This window comes from Siphateles boraxobius, unplaced genomic scaffold (genome assembly GCF_051911475.1).
Source record: "Siphateles boraxobius isolate OS27281-9 unplaced genomic scaffold, OSU_SipBor_1 204, whole genome shotgun sequence".
Classification (NCBI taxonomy): Eukaryota; Metazoa; Chordata; class Actinopteri; order Cypriniformes; family Leuciscidae; genus Siphateles; species Siphateles boraxobius.
Window position 1 is genome coordinate 997,501 of NW_027508816.1, and position 20,238 is coordinate 1,017,738.

Here is a 20,238-nt window from a genome sequence, read left to right on the forward strand (position 1 = left end):
TGGATCAAACTGACGATTGAACAGTGTAGGCTAGTGTTGATGACGCTGGATCAAACTAGCGATTGGCCAGTGTTGGCTAGTGTTGATGACGCTGGATCAAACTAGCGATTGGCCAGTGACGCTGTGGGCTAGTGTTGATGATGCTGGATCAAACTGACGATTGGCCAGTGTGGGCTAGTGTTGATGACGCTGGATCAAATTGACGATTGACCAGTGTGGGCTAGTGTTGATGACGCTGGATCAAACTAGCGATTGGCCAGTGTGGGCTAGTGTTGATGACGCTGGATCAAACTAGCGATTGACCAGTGTGGGCTAGTGTTGATGACGCTGGATCAAACTAGCTATTGACCAGGGTGGGCTAGTGTTGATGACGCTGGATCAAACTGACGATTGACCAGTGTGGGCTAGTGTTGATGACGCTGGATCAAACTAGCGATTGGCCAGTGTGGGCTAGTGTTGATGACGCTGGATCAAACTAGCGATTGGCCAGTGTGGGCTAGTGTTGATGACGCTGGATCAAACTAGCGATTGGCCAGTGTTGGCTAGTGTTGATGACGCTGGATCAAACTAGCGATTGGCCAGTGACGCTGTGGGCTAGTGTTGATGAAGCTGGATCAAACTAGCGATTGACCAGGGTGGGCTAGTGTTGATGACGCTGGATCAAACTGACGATTGACCAGTGTGGGCTAGTGTTGATGACGCTGGATCAAACTAGCGATTGGCCAGTGTGGGCTAGTGTTGATGACGCTGGATCAAACTAGCGATTGGCCAGTGTGGGCTAGTGTTGATGACGCTGGATCAAACTAGCGATTGGCCAGTGTGGGCTAGTGTTAATGACGCTAGATCAAACAAGTGATTGGCCAGTGTGGGCTAGTGTTGATGACGCTGGATCAAACTAGCGATTGGCCAGTGACGCTGTGGGCTAGTGTTGATGACGCTGGATCAAACTGACGATTGAACAATGTGGGCTAGTGTTGATGACGCTGGATCAAACTAGCGATTGGCCAGTGTGGGCTAGTGTTGATGACGCTGGATCAAACTAGCGATTGGCCAGTGTGGGCTAGTGTTGATGACGCTGGATCAAACTAGCTATTGGCCAGTGTGGGCTAGTGTTGATGACGCTGGATCAAACTAGCTATTGGCCAGTGTGGGCTAGTGTTGATGATGCTGGATCAAACTAGCTATTGGCCAGTGTGGGCTAGTGTTGATGACGCTGGATCAAACTAGCTATTGGCCAGTGTGGGCTAGTGTTGATGACGCTGGATCAAACTAGCTATTGGCCAGTGTGGGCTAGTGTTGATGATGCTGGATCAAACTAGCCATTGGCCAGTGTGGGCTAGTGTTGATGACGCTGGATCAAACTAGCTATTGGCCAGTGTGGGCTAGTGTTGATGACGCTGGATCAAACTAGCTATTGGCCAGTGTGGGCTAGTGTTGATGACGCTGGGTCAAACTGGCGATTGGCCAGTGTGGGCTAGTGTTGATGATGCTGGATCAAACTAGCCATTGGCCAGTGTGGGCTAGTGTTGATGACGCTGGATCAAACTAGCGATTGGCCAGTGTGGGCTAGTGTTGATGACGCTGGACTATACGCTGAAGAAGAGCATGAGGAATGCAGGAACACGGATCAGAGCCACATATCATATCTCTTATGACAGAGCATTTATCTTTTATAAACACAACTTATACACTGATAGGGTTAGGGTTATAAATCTATATTTTTGTATAAACATAAATTATATATTTTTTACATTCATAGCAATGTACTGATAAATGCATTTATTTATTTAATCTCATTTTTATTTATATTAATCAAAATAATTAATTCATTGTTTTTATTCATCTAATAGATTAATAACTAATATTTTTAAAATACCTTATTCATTTATTTAATCAAATATATATCTTTATTTCTTTATTTTAATATTCTTTATTTATCTATTTCATTAAAGCCACCCTGGTGATCTTTTATTGCCAAAATGAAATATTGTAAAACAAATTCCTTGAAAAAAATGCCTCCATGCCTTAAAATATCTTGCATGTAACTCGACACCCTTGCCTCATTTAGTAGCCGTGGTTCATAAACAGTGTGTTTGTGTGTGTGTGTGAGTGTGTGTGGAACACCTTTACACCATGTGTTTGCGTGTGTTACTGACCTGAGCGCTGTGGTGATCACGTCTGTCTTCAGACTGGACTCCAGAGAGTCAAAGGTCACGGAGCACAGCACCTGCACACACAATCACTGACTGTAACCATGTGATCTGGCATGTGATCTAGCGTGTGCTGTACCATGATCTAGCGTGTGCTCTAGCGTGTGCTGTACCATGTGATCTAGTGAGTGATGTACCATGTGGTCTAGCATTTGCTGTACCGTGTGATCTAGCGTGTGACGTTCTGTGTGATCTAGCATGTGATGTACCGTGGTGTGTGATCTGGCGTGTGCTGTATATCTAGCGTGTGATCTGGCGTGTAGCGTGTGCTGTATATCTAGCGTGTGATCTGGTGTGTAGCGTATATCTAGCGTGTGACCTGGTGTGTAGCGTATATCTAGTGTGTGATCTAGCATGTGATGTACCGTGGTGATCTGGCGTGTGATCTGGCGTGTGTCGTATAGCTGGCATGTGATCTAGCGTGTGATCTGGCGTGTGATCTAGCGTGTGATCTGGCGTGTGATCTGGCGTGTGATCTGGCGTGTGATCTGGCGTGTGCCGTATATCTGGCGTGTGATCTAGCGTGTGATCTGGCGTGTGATCTAGCGTGTGATCTGGCGTGTGATCTGGCGTGTGATCTGGCGTGTATCGTGTGCTGTATATCTGGCGTGTGATCTGGCGTGTGCTGTATATCTAGTGTGTGATCTAGCATGTGATGTACCGTGGTGATCTGGCGTGTGATCTGGCGTGTGTCGTATATCTGGCGTGTGATCTAGCGTGTGATCTGGCGTGTGATCTAGCGTGTGATCTGGCGTGTGATCTGGCGTGTGTCGTATATCTGGCGTGTGATCTAGCGTGTGATCTGGCGTGTGATCTGGCGTGTGATCTGGCGTGTGATCTGGCGTGTATCGTGTGCTGTATATCTGGCATGTGATCTGGCGTGTGCTGTATATCTGGCGTGTGATCTGGCGTGTGCTGTATATCTGGCATGTGATCTGGCATGTGCTGTATATCTGGCATGTGATCTGGCGTGTGCTGTATATCTGGCGTGTGATCTGGCGTGTGATGTATATCTGGCGTGTGATCTAGCGTGTGCTGTATATCTGGCGTGTGATCTGGCATGTGCTGTATATCTGGCATGTGATCTGGCATGTGCTGTATATCTGGCATGTGATCTGGCGTGTGCTGTATATCTGGCGTGTGATCTGGCGTGTGATGTATATCTGGCGTGTGCTGTATATCTGGCGTGTGATCTGGCGTGTGATGTATATCTGGCGTGTGATCTAGCGTGTGATCTAGCGTGTGATCTGGCGTGTGATCTGGCGTGTGCTGTATATCTGGCGTGTGATCTGGCGTGTGCTGTATATCTGGCGTGTGATCTAGCGTGTGATCTGGCGCATGTGATCTGGCGTGTGCTGTATATCTGGCGTGTGATCTGGCGTGTGCTGTATATCTGGCGTGTGATCTAGCGTGTGATCTGGCGTGTGATCTGGCGTGTGCTGTATATCTGGCATGTGATCTGGCGTGTGATGTATATCTGGCGTGTGATCTCGCGTGTGATCTGGCGTGTGATCTGGCGTGTGCTGTATATCTGGCGTGTGATCTGGCGTGTGCTGTATATCTGGCGTGTGATCTAGCGTGTGATCTGGCGTGTGCTGTATATCTGGCATGTGATCTGGCGTGTGCTGTATATCTGGCGTGTGATCTCGCGTGTGATCTGGCGTGTGCTGTATATCTGGCGTGTGATCTGGCGTGTGCTGTATATCTGGCGTGTGATCTAGCGTGTGATCTGGCGTGTGATCTGGCGTGTGCTGTATATCTGGCGTGTGATCTGGCGTGTGCTGTATATCTGGCGTGTGATCTAGCGTGTGATCTGGCGTGTGCTTTATATCTGGCGTGTGATCTGGCGTGTGCTGTATATCTGGCGTGTGATCTAGCGTGTGATCTGGCGTGTGATCTGGCGTGTGCTGTATATCTGGCATGTGATCTGGCGTGTGATGTATATCTGGCGTGTGATCTAGCGTGTGATCTGGCGTGTGATCTGGCGTGTGCTGTATATCTGGCGTGTGATCTGGCGTGTGCTGTATATCTGGCGTGTGATCTGGCGTGTGCTGTATATCTGGCGTGTGATCTAGCGTGTGATCTGGCGTGTGATCTGGCGTGTGCTGTATATCTGGCGTGTGATCTGGCGTGTGCCGTATATCTGGCGTGTGATCTGGCATGTGCCGTATATCTGGCGTGTGATCTGCCATGTGATCTGGCGTGTGATCTGCCATGTGATCTAGCGTGTGATCTAGCGTGTGATCTGGCGTGTGATCTGGCATGTGCTGTATATCTGGCGTGTAGCGTGTGCTGTATATCTAGCTTGTGATCTAGCGTGTGATGTACCGTGGCGTGTGATCTGGCGTGTGGCATGAGCTGTATATCTAGCGTGATATCTGGCATGTGATGTTTTGTGTGATCTAGCATGTGATGTACCATGGCGTGTGATCTGGCGTGTAGCGTGTGCTGTATATCTAGCGTGTGATCTGGCATGTGCTGTATATCTAGCATGTGATCTGGCGTGTAGCGTGTGCTGACCTGTGTCTGACCCCTCTGGAAGAGAGCCGAGCCGTGGAGAGGCTTAAACACGTCCACCTCGCAGGAGATGTTGCGTAGAGACGTGAGATCTCTTCCGTCACACCTGTCACATGATGCAAGAGTACCTGTCACATGACTCACCAACATCAGTGCTTACATTACCAGCTTGAGTATGACGTTACCGTCTGTATTCATGAAGAACCAGATTCCTGAAGACCTCTCTGGAGACGCTGTTGAAGGCCTCCATCACCTCAAACGCCTCCGCCTGCGGAAACTTCTCTACACACACCAGACAGCACCAGTGTTACACAGCGCAAACACACCAACCAGAGCCGCTGATGAAGGAGTGTGTCGGCACACACCTCTGATCTGCTCCTCGGCCTCCAGACGGATCTTATTAACCGCTTCATCTCTGGATATCTGAGGAAACATGTACACTTAAAGGAGGAGTTCACTTCAGAATTAAAATTCCACTATAATTTACTCTCCCGCACGTCATCCAAGATGTTCATGTCTTTCTTTCTTCAGTGGAAAAGAAATGAAGGTTTTTGAGGAAAACATTGCACGATTTTCTCCATATAGTGACTTCAATGGAGTCCAACGGGTCGAAGGTCCAAATGTGAGTTTCAGTGCAGCTTCAAAGTCTCGACACGATCCAGCCAAGGAATAAGAGACTTATCTAGACAAATCAGCGGACATTTATAACAAAATAAACAGTTACCGTAAAACTTCAAATAATAGCCCGGGCTTTTATTTTCCCAAAGCGCAGCAGTCATTCTATTACATCACTCACCGATCAAAAAAGGCTTTGGCGGGACACAAATTTGCTTTGGCGGCCGCCTAAAAGTGGACGATCTGACGGGTTTTAGAAGATTATATACAACCCGAAACAAAAAAACAGACCTGGCCTCTATTTGAGACCGGCCTTTATTTACCCAAACCTGTCGCCACACCAGGCGTGTAAAAGAGACAGGCGTCTATTTGGGACTCGGCTATTATTTGAAGTTTTACGGTATATACTTTTAACCACTAATGCTGGTCTTGCACGTCCACGACTTCACGCATCACGTGATCACGTTGGAAAGGTCAGGCGGTATCCTGACGTAGGTGGAAAATGTAGGGTTTTCTCCATCTCATTTTTTCCTCCAACTCCAAAATCTTCAGAAATCGTTGTTTTACCTTTTATTTTTTTTGTAAATGTCTTTGCATGTTCGCTTTGTAAACACTGGGTCGTTCTTACGCCTTCGTCACGCTAAACCTTTCGACCTGATGGCGTAATGTGTTTCGCATCACAGCTCGTGCAAGACCAGCATTAGTGGTTAAAAGTATATAAATGTTTATTTTTGTTATAAATGTGCGCTGGTTTGTCTAGATCAGACTCTTATTCCTTGGCTGGATCGTGTCGAGACTTTGAAGCTGCACTGAAACTCACATTTGGACCTTCGACCCGTTGGACTCCATTGAAGTCCTGGAGTGTTTTCCTCAAAAACCTTCATTTCTGTTCCACTGAAGAAAGAAAGACATGAACATCTTGGATGACGTAGGGGGAGAGTAAATTATCAGGAGATTTTAATTCTGAAGTGAAATAATCCTTTATATAATCCTTTAATACCACGAGTGTGACGCTGACACCCACCTTGTCATGTGTGAAGTCTGTAAATACAGCGTATATCTTAGCAGACGTCAACCTGAGGAGAAAGCAGCCAATCAAACGCCGTCATGAGGAATTACATACAATAACCATTAACTCAATAGTCGGCTAGAAACATCACTGTAGAGAGGGGCATTCTGGCAAATATATGCACTACATTACAGATTTATTAGGGATCCACGAAAATCGGCCAACATATCGTATCGGCCGATATATGTTCATTTTTAATGTTAATGTATTATTTCCTTCAGCTGAGACACTGCGCACTGCTCAACATGATTGTTTTGAATTGCTTGAAATATGATTGGAATCACTTCAAAAAAGTGAAAAGTGAAGTGCAACATGTGCAGCACAAGTCTGTCATATCGGCTACACAACATTATCATGAGAACATTATAATTGTGTGTTCATGGATTTTAATGGTAAGACTTTTGTTTTTGTAATCAGGCCATCATAAATTGCATAACAATTTGGATTTATCTGCCAATACTTTAGTTATTGGCTTTCAAATATAAAGAATTATCGGTTATCGGTATCGGCCAAAATTTTCTTATCGTGCAACCCATATATTTATAATATTTTTAAATGAACTGTTCTTTAATATTTAATGTATGTTAGAATAAACCATGAAAACAAGCGTTTATGGCAGCAAATTAAACAAATATGATTCGAATTGTGAAATGTATGTCAATGCCCAGCTCTAACAGACACAGCACAGTATCATGGGTCAGTGTCATGAAGTCCAGCTCATATTTCACCCCAGAATAAATAATGAACTGATAGTCTCACAGTCGTGTGAAGTCCACCATCTCTGCGGCGGCGGTGAAGAGTTTAGCAGGACAGCGTTTGGTCACTTTCATCTCGCGGCTCATCTGCTGGATGGCCTGAATGATCAGCTGTGTGTGTTTGACGCCCAGCTTCACCGCGTGACTGAAGTCCTGCTGGAGGACGTTCTCTGCCGCGGCCTCGATCATCACTACACACACACACACACATCAGAACGCCAGCAGAGCATCATGGGTAACGCTGAGCTCTGAGAATCTCACAGACCCACTTGGCTGGCCGGCGCTCCTGCGATCACGAGGTTCAGCGAGCTCCTGGTCATCTCGGAGCGCGAGGGGTTCACGAGGAACTCTCCGTCTACCAGCCCGACGCGCACCGCACCTGGAACAGCCACAGCGTTCACACACACAACCAGCAACCACACACACACACACCTGTACGAGAGCTGGACTCACCGATCGGGCCGTTCCAGGGGATATCAGACAGAGCCAGAGCCGCAGACGCTGAGAGACAAACACCATCAGACTCCGACACACACACACACACACACACACACACAACAGACGAGTCAGTCAGAGATACTCATACCTCCATTTATCGCCAGAACATCCGGGTCGTTGACTCCATCAGCGGCGAGTATGTTACACAGCACCTTCAGCACACACACACACACACACACACACACACACACACAATGAGTGCAGATACAGGAGTGACTGGGATCTGAGAGGTTTTGTGATGCGATCAGAAACACAGGAACACTGCATGTGTGATATAAACACTGCTGTCCGAAATAACACTATGTACTCTAGCGTCTAGTGTATGAATTTCAGATGGTTATTTTGCAATAATCTGAAAGTCCCGCCCCCTTTATCATCCGTAATTAAACAGCGACCGTTGAGAGCATGTGTCCAACATTCGATTGATTAAAGGTGACATATCATACCCCTTTTCACCAGATATAATATAAATCTATGGTGTCCCAGAATGTGTCTGTTAAATTTCAGCTCAAAATACCCGATCATTTATTATAGCTTGTCAAATTTGCCCCTTTTTGGGTGTGAGCAAAACCACACCAATTTTGTGTGTCCCTTTAAATGCAAATGAGCTGCAGCTCCGCCTCCGTTCAGAAGAGGGCGGAGTCTTTACACACAATATTAATATTATAAACGTGCAGATTAAGAGCCGGTAATATTATAAACGTGCAGATTAAGGGCCGGTAATATTATAATAAGATCCTCTTCATACGTCAGAAGGAGCGAAATCTGATCGGCTTATTTTTTGACATGCTTGCGGAGAAAGACTTACCAGAATAAAGTTACTGGGTTTCATTTCTCATGTTTTTTTTTGTGTTAGTAGACTTTTTATAGACCGATTATAGCACTTAAGCACAGAGAAAGTCAGATTTTCATGAAATGTCCCCTTTAAAAGCATCATCCGGGAACCTGAGGCACATGTGGAACAGCACAAAACCTCACAGAACAGCTTGAGCATCAGTGTTTCTGTGTTTCTGACTACAGCTCCAGCGTGAGATCAGACGAGAGTCACACCTGTGTGTCATAGAAGTATCCGGCGGGAAACAGCGGCCTGATGGAGCGATCTGCACACACACAGGCAATGCATTACCGACTCATGTGTGTGTGTGTGTGTGTGTGTGAGTGAGTGAGTGAGTGAGTGAGTGAGTGAGTGAGTGTGTGTGTCTGACCGATCAGCCGGCTGGTCAGGATCTCTGAGTCGGTGCTACCCAGTTCTCTTCTCAGGTGGTTTGTGGGGATTCGTCCTGCAGCCGCTGCTTTCTGCCTGTAGTCCACCTGACAATCCCACAGAACACACTCATGTGACTCACAGAGGACACAAACACACTGCAGAGTTTCAGCAGTGACAACAGCATTTAAATACAGCACTGAATTCTGTTCTGTGTGTACGTAACAAGACTCACATCTAGTGTGTGTGTGTGTGTGTGGTAAACACGCTAAAGCTGAGGTGTATCTCACCACGAGAGGCATGAAGGAAGCGGTGGCCGGTTTGCTCTTGCTGACTGCCGTCACCATCACTGAAGTCTCGCCCAGCTGCAATCAGACACAGCGATCAGCACTGAACACACCAGCAACTGGATCCAGCAGACTCACACACACCCACTCACTCGCACACTCACTCACTCGCACACACTCACACACACTCACTCACTCGCACACTCACTCACTCGCACACTCACTCACTCGCACACTCACTCACACTCACTCTCACTCACACACTCACTCTCACTCACACACTCACTCTCTCGCGCACTCACTCACTCTCACTCTCACTCTCTCGCGCACTCACTCTCTCTCGCGCACTCACTCTCACACTCACTCTCTCTCGCGCACTCACTCTCTCTCGCGCACTCACTCTCTCTCGCGCACTCACTCACTCACACTCACTCACTCTCACACTCACTCACTCTCACACTCACTCACTCTCACACTCACTCACTCTCACACTCACTCACTCTCACACTCACTCACTCACTCACTCTCACACTCACTCACTCACTCTCACACTCACTCACTCACTCACTCACTCTCACTCACTCACTCACACACTCACTCACTCTCACACTCACTCACTCTCACACTCACTCACTCACACACTCACTCACTCTCACACTCACTCACTCACACACTCACTCACTCTCACACTCACTCACACTCACTCACTCACTCACTCACTCACTCTCACACTCACTCACTCACTCTCACACTCACTCACTCTCACACTCACTCACTCACTCTCACACTCACTCACTCACTCACTCTCACACTCACTCTCACACTCACTCTCACACTCACTCTCACACTCACTCACTCACACTCACTCACTCACACTCACTCACTCACTCACTCACTCACTCTCACTCTCACACTCACTCTCACACTCACTCACTCTCACACTCACTCACTCTCACACTCACTCACTCTCACACTCACTCACTCTCACACTCACTCACTCTCACACTCACTCACTCTCACACTCACTCACTCTCACACTCACTCACTCTCACACTCACTCACTCTCACACTCACTCTCACTCACTCACTCTCACACTCACTCACTCTCACACTCACTCACTCACTCTCACACTCACTCACTCACTCTCACACTCACTCACTCACTCTCACACTCACTCACTCACTCACTCACTCTCACACTCACTCTCACACTCACTCTCACACTCACTCTCACACTCACTCTCACACTCACTCTCACTCTCACACTCACTCACTCACTCTCACACTCACTAACTCACTCACTCACTCACTCTCACTCTCACACTCACTCACTCTCACTCACTCTCACACTCACTCACTCTCACACTCACTCACTCTCACACTCACTCACTCTCACACTCACTCACTCTCACACTCACTCACTCTCACACTCACTCACTCTCACACTCACTCACTCTCACACTCACTCACTCTCACACTCACTCACTCTCACACTCACTCACTCTCACACTCACTCACTCTCACACTCACTCACTCTCACACTCACTCACTCTCACACTCACTCACTCTCACACTCACTCACTCACACTCACACTCACTCTCACACTCACACTCACTCTCTCTCGCGCACTCACTCTCTCTCGCGCACTCACTCACTCACACTCACTCACTCACTCACTCTCACACTCACTCACTCTCACACTCACTCACTCTCACACTCACTCACTCTCACACTCACTCACTCACTCACTCTCACACTCACTCACTCACTCACACTCACTCACTCTCACACTCACTCACACACTCACTCACTCTCACACTCACTCACTCTCACACTCACTCACTCACACACTCACTCACTCACACACTCACTCACTCTCACACTCACTCACTCACTCTCACACTCACTCACTCTCACACTCACTCACTCACTCTCACACTCACACTCACTCACTCTCACACTCACTCACTCACTCTCACACTCACTCTCACACTCACTCTCACACTCACACTCACTCTCACACTCACTCTCACACTCACTCTCACACTCACTCTCACACTCACTCTCACACTCACACTCACTCTCACACTCACTCTCACACTCACTCACTCACACTCACTCACTCACACTCACTAACTCACTCACTCACTCACTCTCACTCTCACACTCACTCTCACACTCACTCACTCTCACACTCACTCACTCTCACACTCACTCACTCTCACACTCACTCACTCTCACACTCACTCACTCTCACACTCACTCACTCTCACACTCACTCACTCTCACACTCACTCACTCTCACACTCACTCACTCTCACACTCACTCACTCTCACACTCACTCACTCTCACACTCACTCACTCTCACTCACTCTCACACTCACTCACTCTCACACTCACTCACTCTCACACTCACTCTCACTCACTCACTCTCACACTCACTCACTCTCACACTCACTCACTCTCACACTCACTCACTCACTCTCACACTCACTCACTCACTCTCACACTCACTCACTCACTCTCACACTCACTCACTCTCACACTCACTCTCACACTCACTCTCACACTCACTCTCACACTCACTCTCACACTCACTCTCACACTCACTCTCACACTCACTCTCACACTCACTCTCACACTCACTCTCACACTCACTCTCACACTCACTCTCACTCTCACACTCACTCACTCACACTCACTCTCACACTCACTAACTCACTCACTCACTCACTCTCACTCTCACACTCACTCTCACACTCACTCTCACACTCACTCACTCTCACACTCACTCACTCTCACACTCACTCACTCTCACACTCACTCACTCTCACACTCACTCACTCTCACACTCACTCACTCTCACACTCACTCACTCTCACACTCACTCACTCTCACACTCACTCACTCTCACACTCACTCACTCTCACACTCACTCACTCTCACACTCACTCACTCTCACACTCACAGTCACTCTCACACTCACTCACTCACACTCACACTCACTCTCACACTCACACTCACTCACTCTCACAGTCACTCACACTCACAGTCACTCACACTCACAGTCACTCACACTCACAGTCACTCACACTCACAGTCACTCTCACACTCACTCTCACACTCACAGTCACTCTCACACTCACAGTCACTCTCACACTCACAGTCACTCTCACACTAACTAGCTCGCTCTCACGCTCGCTCGCTCTCACGCTCGCTCGCTCTCACGCTCGCTCTCACGGTCGCTCTCACGGTCGCTCTCACGCTCGCTCGCTCTCACGCTCGCTCGCTCTCACGCTCGCTCGCTCTCACGCTCGCTCGCTCTCACGCTCGCTCGCTCTCACGCTCGCTCGCTCTCACGCTCGCTCGCTCTCACGCTCGCTCGCTCTCACGCTCGCTCGCTCTCACGCTCGCTCGCTCTCACGCTCGCTCGCTCTCACGCTCGCTCGCTCTCACGCTCGCTCTCACTCACTCACTCTCACACTCACTCACTCTCACACTCACTCACTCTCACTCTCTCTCACACTCACTAACTCTCACTCTCTCTCACACTCACTCTCTCTCACACTCACTCACTCTCACAGTCACTCACTCACTCTCACACTCACTCTCACACTCACTCACTCACTCTCACACTCACTCACTCTCACACTCACACTCACTCACTCTCACTCTCTCTCACACTCACTCACTCTCACTCTCTCTCACACTCACTCACTCTCACACTCACTCACTCTCACAGTCACTCACTCACTCTCACACTCACTCTCACACTCACTCACTCACTCTCACACTCACTCACTCTCACACTCACACTCACTCTCACACTCACACTCACTCACTCTCACTCTCTCTCACACTCACTCACTCTCACTCTCTCTCACACTCACTCACTCTCACAGTCACTCACTCTCACAGTCACTCACTCTCACAGTCACTCACTCTCACAGTCACTCACTCTCACACTCACTCACTCACTCTGATCACTGCACAGCCGTCAGCAAAGCGTGCAAGCTTCCCGGTTGAGATCTCCAGCTTCCTGCACACAGAACATCAATTATTAACAAAATTAGTTTTCTAAGTTGTGCATGAAACAAAGATTCCTGGAGTGTTTAAAAAAAAATTAATGTTTGAATCAATGCTAGGTTTCTACACCAAAAGTTTTCAGTGTACATGCTGTGATTAAACAGTAAATGGTGATACCACAGTACAGCTGGATTAACACTTTACCAGTGGCACTGTGAGCTTCTTCATAGACAGACACTGTGTTATCATCACAGCATTAATATGTTATTTCGCATGGTAAAGCTGTTGCATGAATTGGTATAAAGCGACTCTCGTCCATAATGCCACAGGGGTTTCACACGGAGGACGTTTACACAAACGCAGTGTAAAACATTTAATCATACATTAAAAATAGAATAGATTTAAATAAATAAATATATTTGAATTAAATCATTTTATTAATTATTAATTGGAATTTTATTTAAATAAATAATAACGTAATACATTTGATGAAAATAATAAAAATATATATATATAAATATATATAATAAATAAATAAAAAGGATTGAAATAAATCCTTAAAATTGAATTAAATTAAAAACAAATAACCACATAATCAAAACATTTGATTAAAACAAAAAAATTAAAATTAAAAAATTAATTTGACAAAACTAAATTAATAAACAAAGCTTGATTAAAATAAATTGCAGGCAGCGTAAAAATTTAAAAATATATAAATAAAAATGTAACAAAATAAATACATCAAATACAAATATATATTTATTTAAATAAATAATAAATTAATATATTTGATTAATATAATTTGATTTAAATAAATAAATTAATAAGATACATCTTGAGTACTAAAATGAGTAGAAAAACAATGTTTGTAATATAATAGAAAGTAAATATTTAAACATTTATAAAAAGTATAAAAAATTCTTATAGATGAAAATGAATAGCTGTCTTTACAATATTATATTGGTAAAAATGATTGGCAAGTTATATGTTGAGGAGTCCTGAATTCTCTCACCTGTCCCCTAAACTCACAGCCACAGTCCGCTCATGAAAGCCTCTGACAGCAGCGAGCCGAACCCAGCCGAGTCGAGCCTTCATCACACACTTCATCATCATCACACACCTCATCATCACACTCATCTACTGACACACACAACACACAGCGAGCTTCATTACACACGCATGTAGCGGACACTGGGCCGCCATGACAGCTACAGGAATGAACTCTCGCGAGAAGACATTACAGCGCTGCGATTCAAAATAAAAGTCAAAAACCATTAACGTTACGCTAACAAGAAAATTAAACAACCGTTTCTTAAAACCAAATCCCATCAAAAGCTCCTGTGTTTTAAGTACTTTTTGGTCACACTGCATTATATCAGTCACTAAAGATGGAAATATTAAAACCCATACACTGACTCTATCCCTCCCCTGTTTCACTGAATGGACATTCACAAATCAAGCCTCTCAGGCTTTTTATGCTGCATGATGGTATTGGTATTATTATTATTATTATTATTATTATAATAATAAGAAGATCAATCAGAGCTTTTAAATCTTCCAGATCGCACAGACCCGCAGATATGATCGTCCTCACCATCCCCTGATCTCTTCAGGGCCCCCAGCACTCCTGAGGCCCCGGGCCCCAGTGAACCCCTGGTCTGAGGCCTGAGCTCCTCATCGGTTCTGTTGGACTCGCTCAGTGGTGAAACAGTGATGCTGAGAGTGTTTCCAGCAGATGTGGTTTATGTTCTCTGTTCACTGTGATCGCTTTCACACAATAATCATGACTAAGATGTGCTGGTCCAAGTGCAGTGTTCACAGTGAGTGTCAGTTGGAGGAACATCACAATAAAGAGTTTGCAGATATTACGCAGACAGTCTACTAATACTCTAATGAGAGTTAGTTTACATGTAGTTGTACAGTTACTGATACTGTTTAATTTAAACAGAATGTTTAAAAGGGACCATCAATATAAAGTGTTACCTAATGGTTTATATTTGAACTGTGTTTCAGGGGAGTTTGTGAAGAGAGAAAAACACAAGATGTTGTGAAAACCCGGACAGAAGTTCTACAGTTCTAGTTCTACACCAGACTCTCTAATATGCATTCTTTTCATAATTGTGACGATATTATGCAGATACTATTTAGTTAATTTAACATTAACACTTGACTATTGCAAGAATAAGGGATAGGGCCTAATGTCGAGCGAGGCGGTTGTTATTGCGAACACAACCTCGACAGGATGATCTCGCGGAGGGGTCCTGACCAGCCTGAAGGGGTTGTGTTCGCTATAACAGCCGCCTCGCTCTACATTATCCCGCTTATTACATGGCTACCTACCAAATAAATCAATAATTTGACACAAATGATTTAAAAAGGAGGTTATTTGTTCAAAAAAGATTGTATTGCTCCAGAGTGAACAGAACTGTGTCCATGGCAACGCTCTGTTTTTCATGGAAACGTGTGTTATCAAGAAATAACAGACCGCATTCTACATTAGAATTAGTTATAGCGAACACAACCCCTCCGCGAGATCAGCCTGTCGGGGTTGTATTCGCTATAACAACCGCCTCGCTCTACAATATCCCTTACTTAACAAATTAAACCTTATAGTAAAGTGTTACCGTAAAAATCTAGTAATCTGTACTATTCTCATGCCTTGTTTACTCAGAAAACCCAAGTTAAGGTTAATTGATTGGTTTGAGTGCCATTTTATCAAGCAAAAAATAAATAAATAAATTCTTAATAGACTTTTAACTCATTTGCTCCACTTCTGCGGGTATTTATCTCTAGTTTCATTCACTGATTTCCCAAAGTCATCTTAAATGTTTAATTGTCAATACAACTGAAAGAGTTGAGAACATCACATAAGCTGACTTCATAAACTGATGTTTATTTTCCTAAAATGTTTTGTTTTAACTCATCATTATGATGATCAGTATTCCCATTGGTTGAGCACTTTGAACTTCATTGATATAATTGTAATTCTCTTCCTATAGGCTACGTGCACACGCGTAGTGACGAACTTCCGCTGTCGCCAGAAGTCGGCATATCTGTTTCCGGTTTACTTGCGCGTCGCCAGTAGCGGTTTTAGGCACAGGCGAACCGGGGTGGAACTTTTTCATGTCACATGGGGGCGGCACGAGCAGTTAAAAAAAAATCATCTGCGCCGCGAAGCGGTTTTCTATTATCTATCATTTCACTGTGTGGGGAATTGGCAAACTGGCGCCCCTGCTTGCTGAGAAGGTGCCGTGTGTGACGCCGGTTTCACACTGCACGCGTTAGCAGCGCGTATTTTTTTCGCCGCCCATGTTAACAGATTAGAGCATTCACACACCGCACGCAGAGGCGGCGCGGCACCGCGTAGCAGGACAGGAGCACTGTATCAGCAATACTCTAATGGAATTAGTGGGCTAAAGTTAGTCACACCACCTCGACTTTCTTCCAAAATAACGCACATTTCATTCATAATATTATAAATACAGGCCTATAGTTCCTGCAAATTTTTGTTTTCCTGAATTGTGTGAAATGGCTAAAAATAATAAGTAATACAAAACGATTATGTGGGTCACCTCACCAAGGTGAATTGGTTTAGTCTTGACTTCTGGCCGTGACTCGTGACGTGAGTGACAGTGTTGGGGGGAGGGGGATGGGAGGAAATCTGTTGATTGTCGAGTGCCAAATAAACAGAGATGGACAGGAAAAGGTCAAAGCCATCAGGTGCACAATTTAGAAAAAAAAAGAAAAGAAGAAGAGGAGAAACAAGCAAAAGATAAAGGTATGCAACTGTTCTCTCTGTGGTATGATTACGGTATCCATGTTGTCATGAATGAAGGGCTAATGTTAATTGTGGGTAACTCGTCTCTTGCGTTTCTTAGCCTTTTTGCTATGATGCTTGTTATGCTTATTGTCATGATACAACCAGACACAGGTAGATCCAAACGCAGCGTGAGTTTATTAGAGGGTAGTCAGACAGGCAAGGGTCACAGACAGCAAACACAGCATAGGAGACAAGGCAATACTCAGAGTCCGATAACCAGGCGGGAAGACAGAGGCAGGCGGCAGACAAGACGATGGGTCAGATACACAGACAGGACTAGACTAGGAAAAGCTTGGTGATGTCCACAACAGTAAAACAAGACTTAGCAATGAGTCTTCTTCTTCTTCTTCGTTTGGTGTTTTATGGCGGTTGGCAAACCAACTTTCGGTGCATTACCGCCACCAACTGGACTGGAGTGTGAAGCACAAAAAAACCCCTTCAAATTCTCCAATCTATTCCTATTTCTTTGATATACTTCATTATCGCACTATATATTTTAACTTGTTCTACTTGCTTTCCCAATAAACTTTCCATACTGAATACTACCACACCCAATTTCCTTACTATCCTCTTAAGTACTTCCCTTTCTTTTCCATATTTTACACATTTTATTAATACATGTTCAATTGTTTCTGCCTGATCACAATACTTACATTTCCCCGTATCATGTTTTCCTATCTTTAACATTGAATGATTTAATCGTGTGTGCCCTATTCTAATACGAGACACCATTGTATCCTCTTTCCTATTCCCAAAAACACTTCTTTCATTTCCTACTTGCTTCTGAATACTATACAACTTTCTTCCCTTCTCCTCATTATCCCATTGTTCTTGCCATTTATTTTTTATGAATTCTTTTATTTTACTTTTAACTTCATTTTTGCTCAACGTCACTTGCACATATACCTCATTATGTTTTACTGCTTGCTTTGCTAATCTATCTACCACTTCATTTGCCTCCAGTCCCACATGAGCAGGAACCCATACAAACACTATTAAGCTTACACTACTAATTCTTAGCAAACTAGCAAGTATCTCATATATAATGTCTTGCCTTAATACTTTTTTTCCACTTACGAGACTTGTGATTGCTGCAATCGAATCAGAACATATAGCTACTACTCTCGGTTTTACATCCTCTACCCAATGGAGTGCAACCATTATTGCAACTAATTCAGCTGCAAATACAGAAATATGGTCAGTTATTCTTTTCTTGATACTTATTTGAAACTTAGGAATATATACAGCAGCTGCTGTTCTTCCAGAGCTAGGATCCTTAGACCCATCAGTAAATATTTGCACCCATGATGAGTACGTCTGATCTAAATACTGCTGTGCTATAATATTCTTTAGGATGTCTTTCTTATTTTGAATTTTCATCTGAATTTGAAGGTCAATTATTGGCCTTGGAAACAACCATGGTGGTATTCTAGATAATATCACTGTAGGGCTTACATCACAATCTTCAATACCCGCTTCTTGTGCTTCTCTATGAACACTCCATCCCAAGCTTTTAATATTTTTGTTCCCATGTTCCCAGCATTCTTCTAATACCCCCTTCACTGGATGATTCTTTTCATGACCTTTTATATTGACCCGATAATTCAGTCTTATTTTATGTCTTCGTAGTTTTAACGGAGCAACACCAACTTCTACCTGTAGAGCTGCTATGGGGGATGTTCTAACTGCACCACAACATATTCTTAGAGCTTGATTTTGTATCGCTTCAATCTTTTTGAGTGTAGTCTCGTTTGCAAATCCGTAAACTATACTTCCGTAATCTAAACTTGATCTAATTAAAGTATTATATATTCTTTTCAACGATAACCTACAAGCTCCCCATTCCACCCCTGTTAAACACCTTAATATATTTATTCCTTTTTTACATTTCTTAATCAGATTTTTAGCATGTATAGCAAAAGTCATCCTGGAATCCATCCATACACCAAGATATTTGACTACAGGCACTTGCTCCATTTCCTGCTTATACAACTTTAATTTAACCTCTGGTATTTTTTTCCTATTAGTAAAACATATAACCTGAGTTTTAGCCACAGATAATCTAAAGCTCCAATTATTTGCCCACCCCTCTACTTCATCCACTGCTTTTTGAATACTTTGTGTTACACATGCAATATTACGACCTCTTTTCCAAATTGCCCCGTCATCCGCAAATAATGCTCTTCCTACATCACCTTTTATATTACAAAAAACATCATTTATCATAATATTAAATAAAACTGGGCTGCATACACTTCCTTGAGGAGTTCCGTTCTCTATCTTATATATCTCTGAATACTCTACTCCTATCCTAACTTGAATTGTTCTTTCAAGAAGAAAGTCCATAATCCAATTATACATCTTTCCTCCAATTCCCATACATTTAATTTTTATTAAAAGTCCCTCTTTCCAAAGCATATCATAAGCTTTCTCGATGTCGAATAACACCCCTACCATTACTTCTTTATTAACCTGAGCTTTCCTGATATCTGCTTTCAGGCTTACCACAGCATCCATAGAATTTCGACCTGCCCTAAATCCACTTTGATATGGTGACATAAGTCCTTTAACTTCCAATATATAATTTAATCTACGTACAATCATTTTTTCCATCAATTTACATAAATTAGCGGTTAGTGCAATTGGCCTATAATTAATTGGATTGGATTTATCCTTTCCAGGTTTGCCTATGGGTATTATTATTCCATGTTTCCATGAAGAAGGAAGCTTTCCTGTATTCCAGATCTTATTGAATAAATTTAGAATCACTTTCAATGATCTATCTGACAAATGTTGAATCATTACATAACATATATCGTCTCTTCCAGGAGATGTATGTTTGACTCCCCCTAAAGCTATCTTTAATTCATAAATACTAAAATCTGCATCTAAGGTGTCTCCAGTAGGTTTCCTTTTCATCAACACGTCTGGATGCTGACTCTTATTCTTAATTCTGTTCTTTTTAATATCCTCTGTTACATTATCATCACTATGGACTTTAACAAAAACTTTAGCCAGCATTTCAGCCTTTTCTTTATCTGCCACAGCCATTTTCCCTACATCATTTTTTTAAACTGGTATAACCTGATTTCTATATATTCCTCCCATTTTTCTAATTGATCCCCACATTTCACTTATGTCAACATCTCCTCCTATTGAGGTACACCAATCTCTCCAGTACTTCTTTTTAGCTATTCTTACTTTTCTTCTCACCTCAGCTAGTGCTCTCTTATAA

The 20,238-nt window shown here is 44.1% G+C and overlaps 1 protein-coding gene across 1 annotated transcript in view; it reads right to left on the reverse strand.

The window, feature by feature from the left end:
* pnpt1 (polyribonucleotide nucleotidyltransferase 1) overlaps positions 1 to 14,420 on the reverse strand; it is a 44,432-nt gene extending 30,012 nt beyond the window's left edge. The window contains exons 1-14 of the mRNA XM_077237591.1: positions 14,196 to 14,420; positions 13,136 to 13,196; positions 9,159 to 9,233; positions 8,870 to 8,975; positions 8,715 to 8,764; positions 7,753 to 7,816; positions 7,620 to 7,667; positions 7,432 to 7,545; positions 7,171 to 7,357; positions 6,367 to 6,418; positions 5,093 to 5,150; positions 4,913 to 5,009; positions 4,731 to 4,833; positions 2,157 to 2,227 (exon numbers count right to left, since the gene is read on the reverse strand). Of these exons, the coding sequence (XP_077093706.1) occupies positions 2,157 to 2,227; positions 4,731 to 4,833; positions 4,913 to 5,009; positions 5,093 to 5,150; positions 6,367 to 6,418; positions 7,171 to 7,357; positions 7,432 to 7,545; positions 7,620 to 7,667; positions 7,753 to 7,816; positions 8,715 to 8,764; positions 8,870 to 8,975; positions 9,159 to 9,233; positions 13,136 to 13,196; positions 14,196 to 14,320 (1,211 nt within the window). The 5' untranslated portion in view covers positions 14,321 to 14,420. The remainder of the gene's footprint in view (positions 1 to 2,156; positions 2,228 to 4,730; positions 4,834 to 4,912; positions 5,010 to 5,092; positions 5,151 to 6,366; positions 6,419 to 7,170; positions 7,358 to 7,431; positions 7,546 to 7,619; positions 7,668 to 7,752; positions 7,817 to 8,714; positions 8,765 to 8,869; positions 8,976 to 9,158; positions 9,234 to 13,135; positions 13,197 to 14,195) is intronic.
* Between the last annotated feature and the right edge of the window lie 5,818 nt (positions 14,421 to 20,238).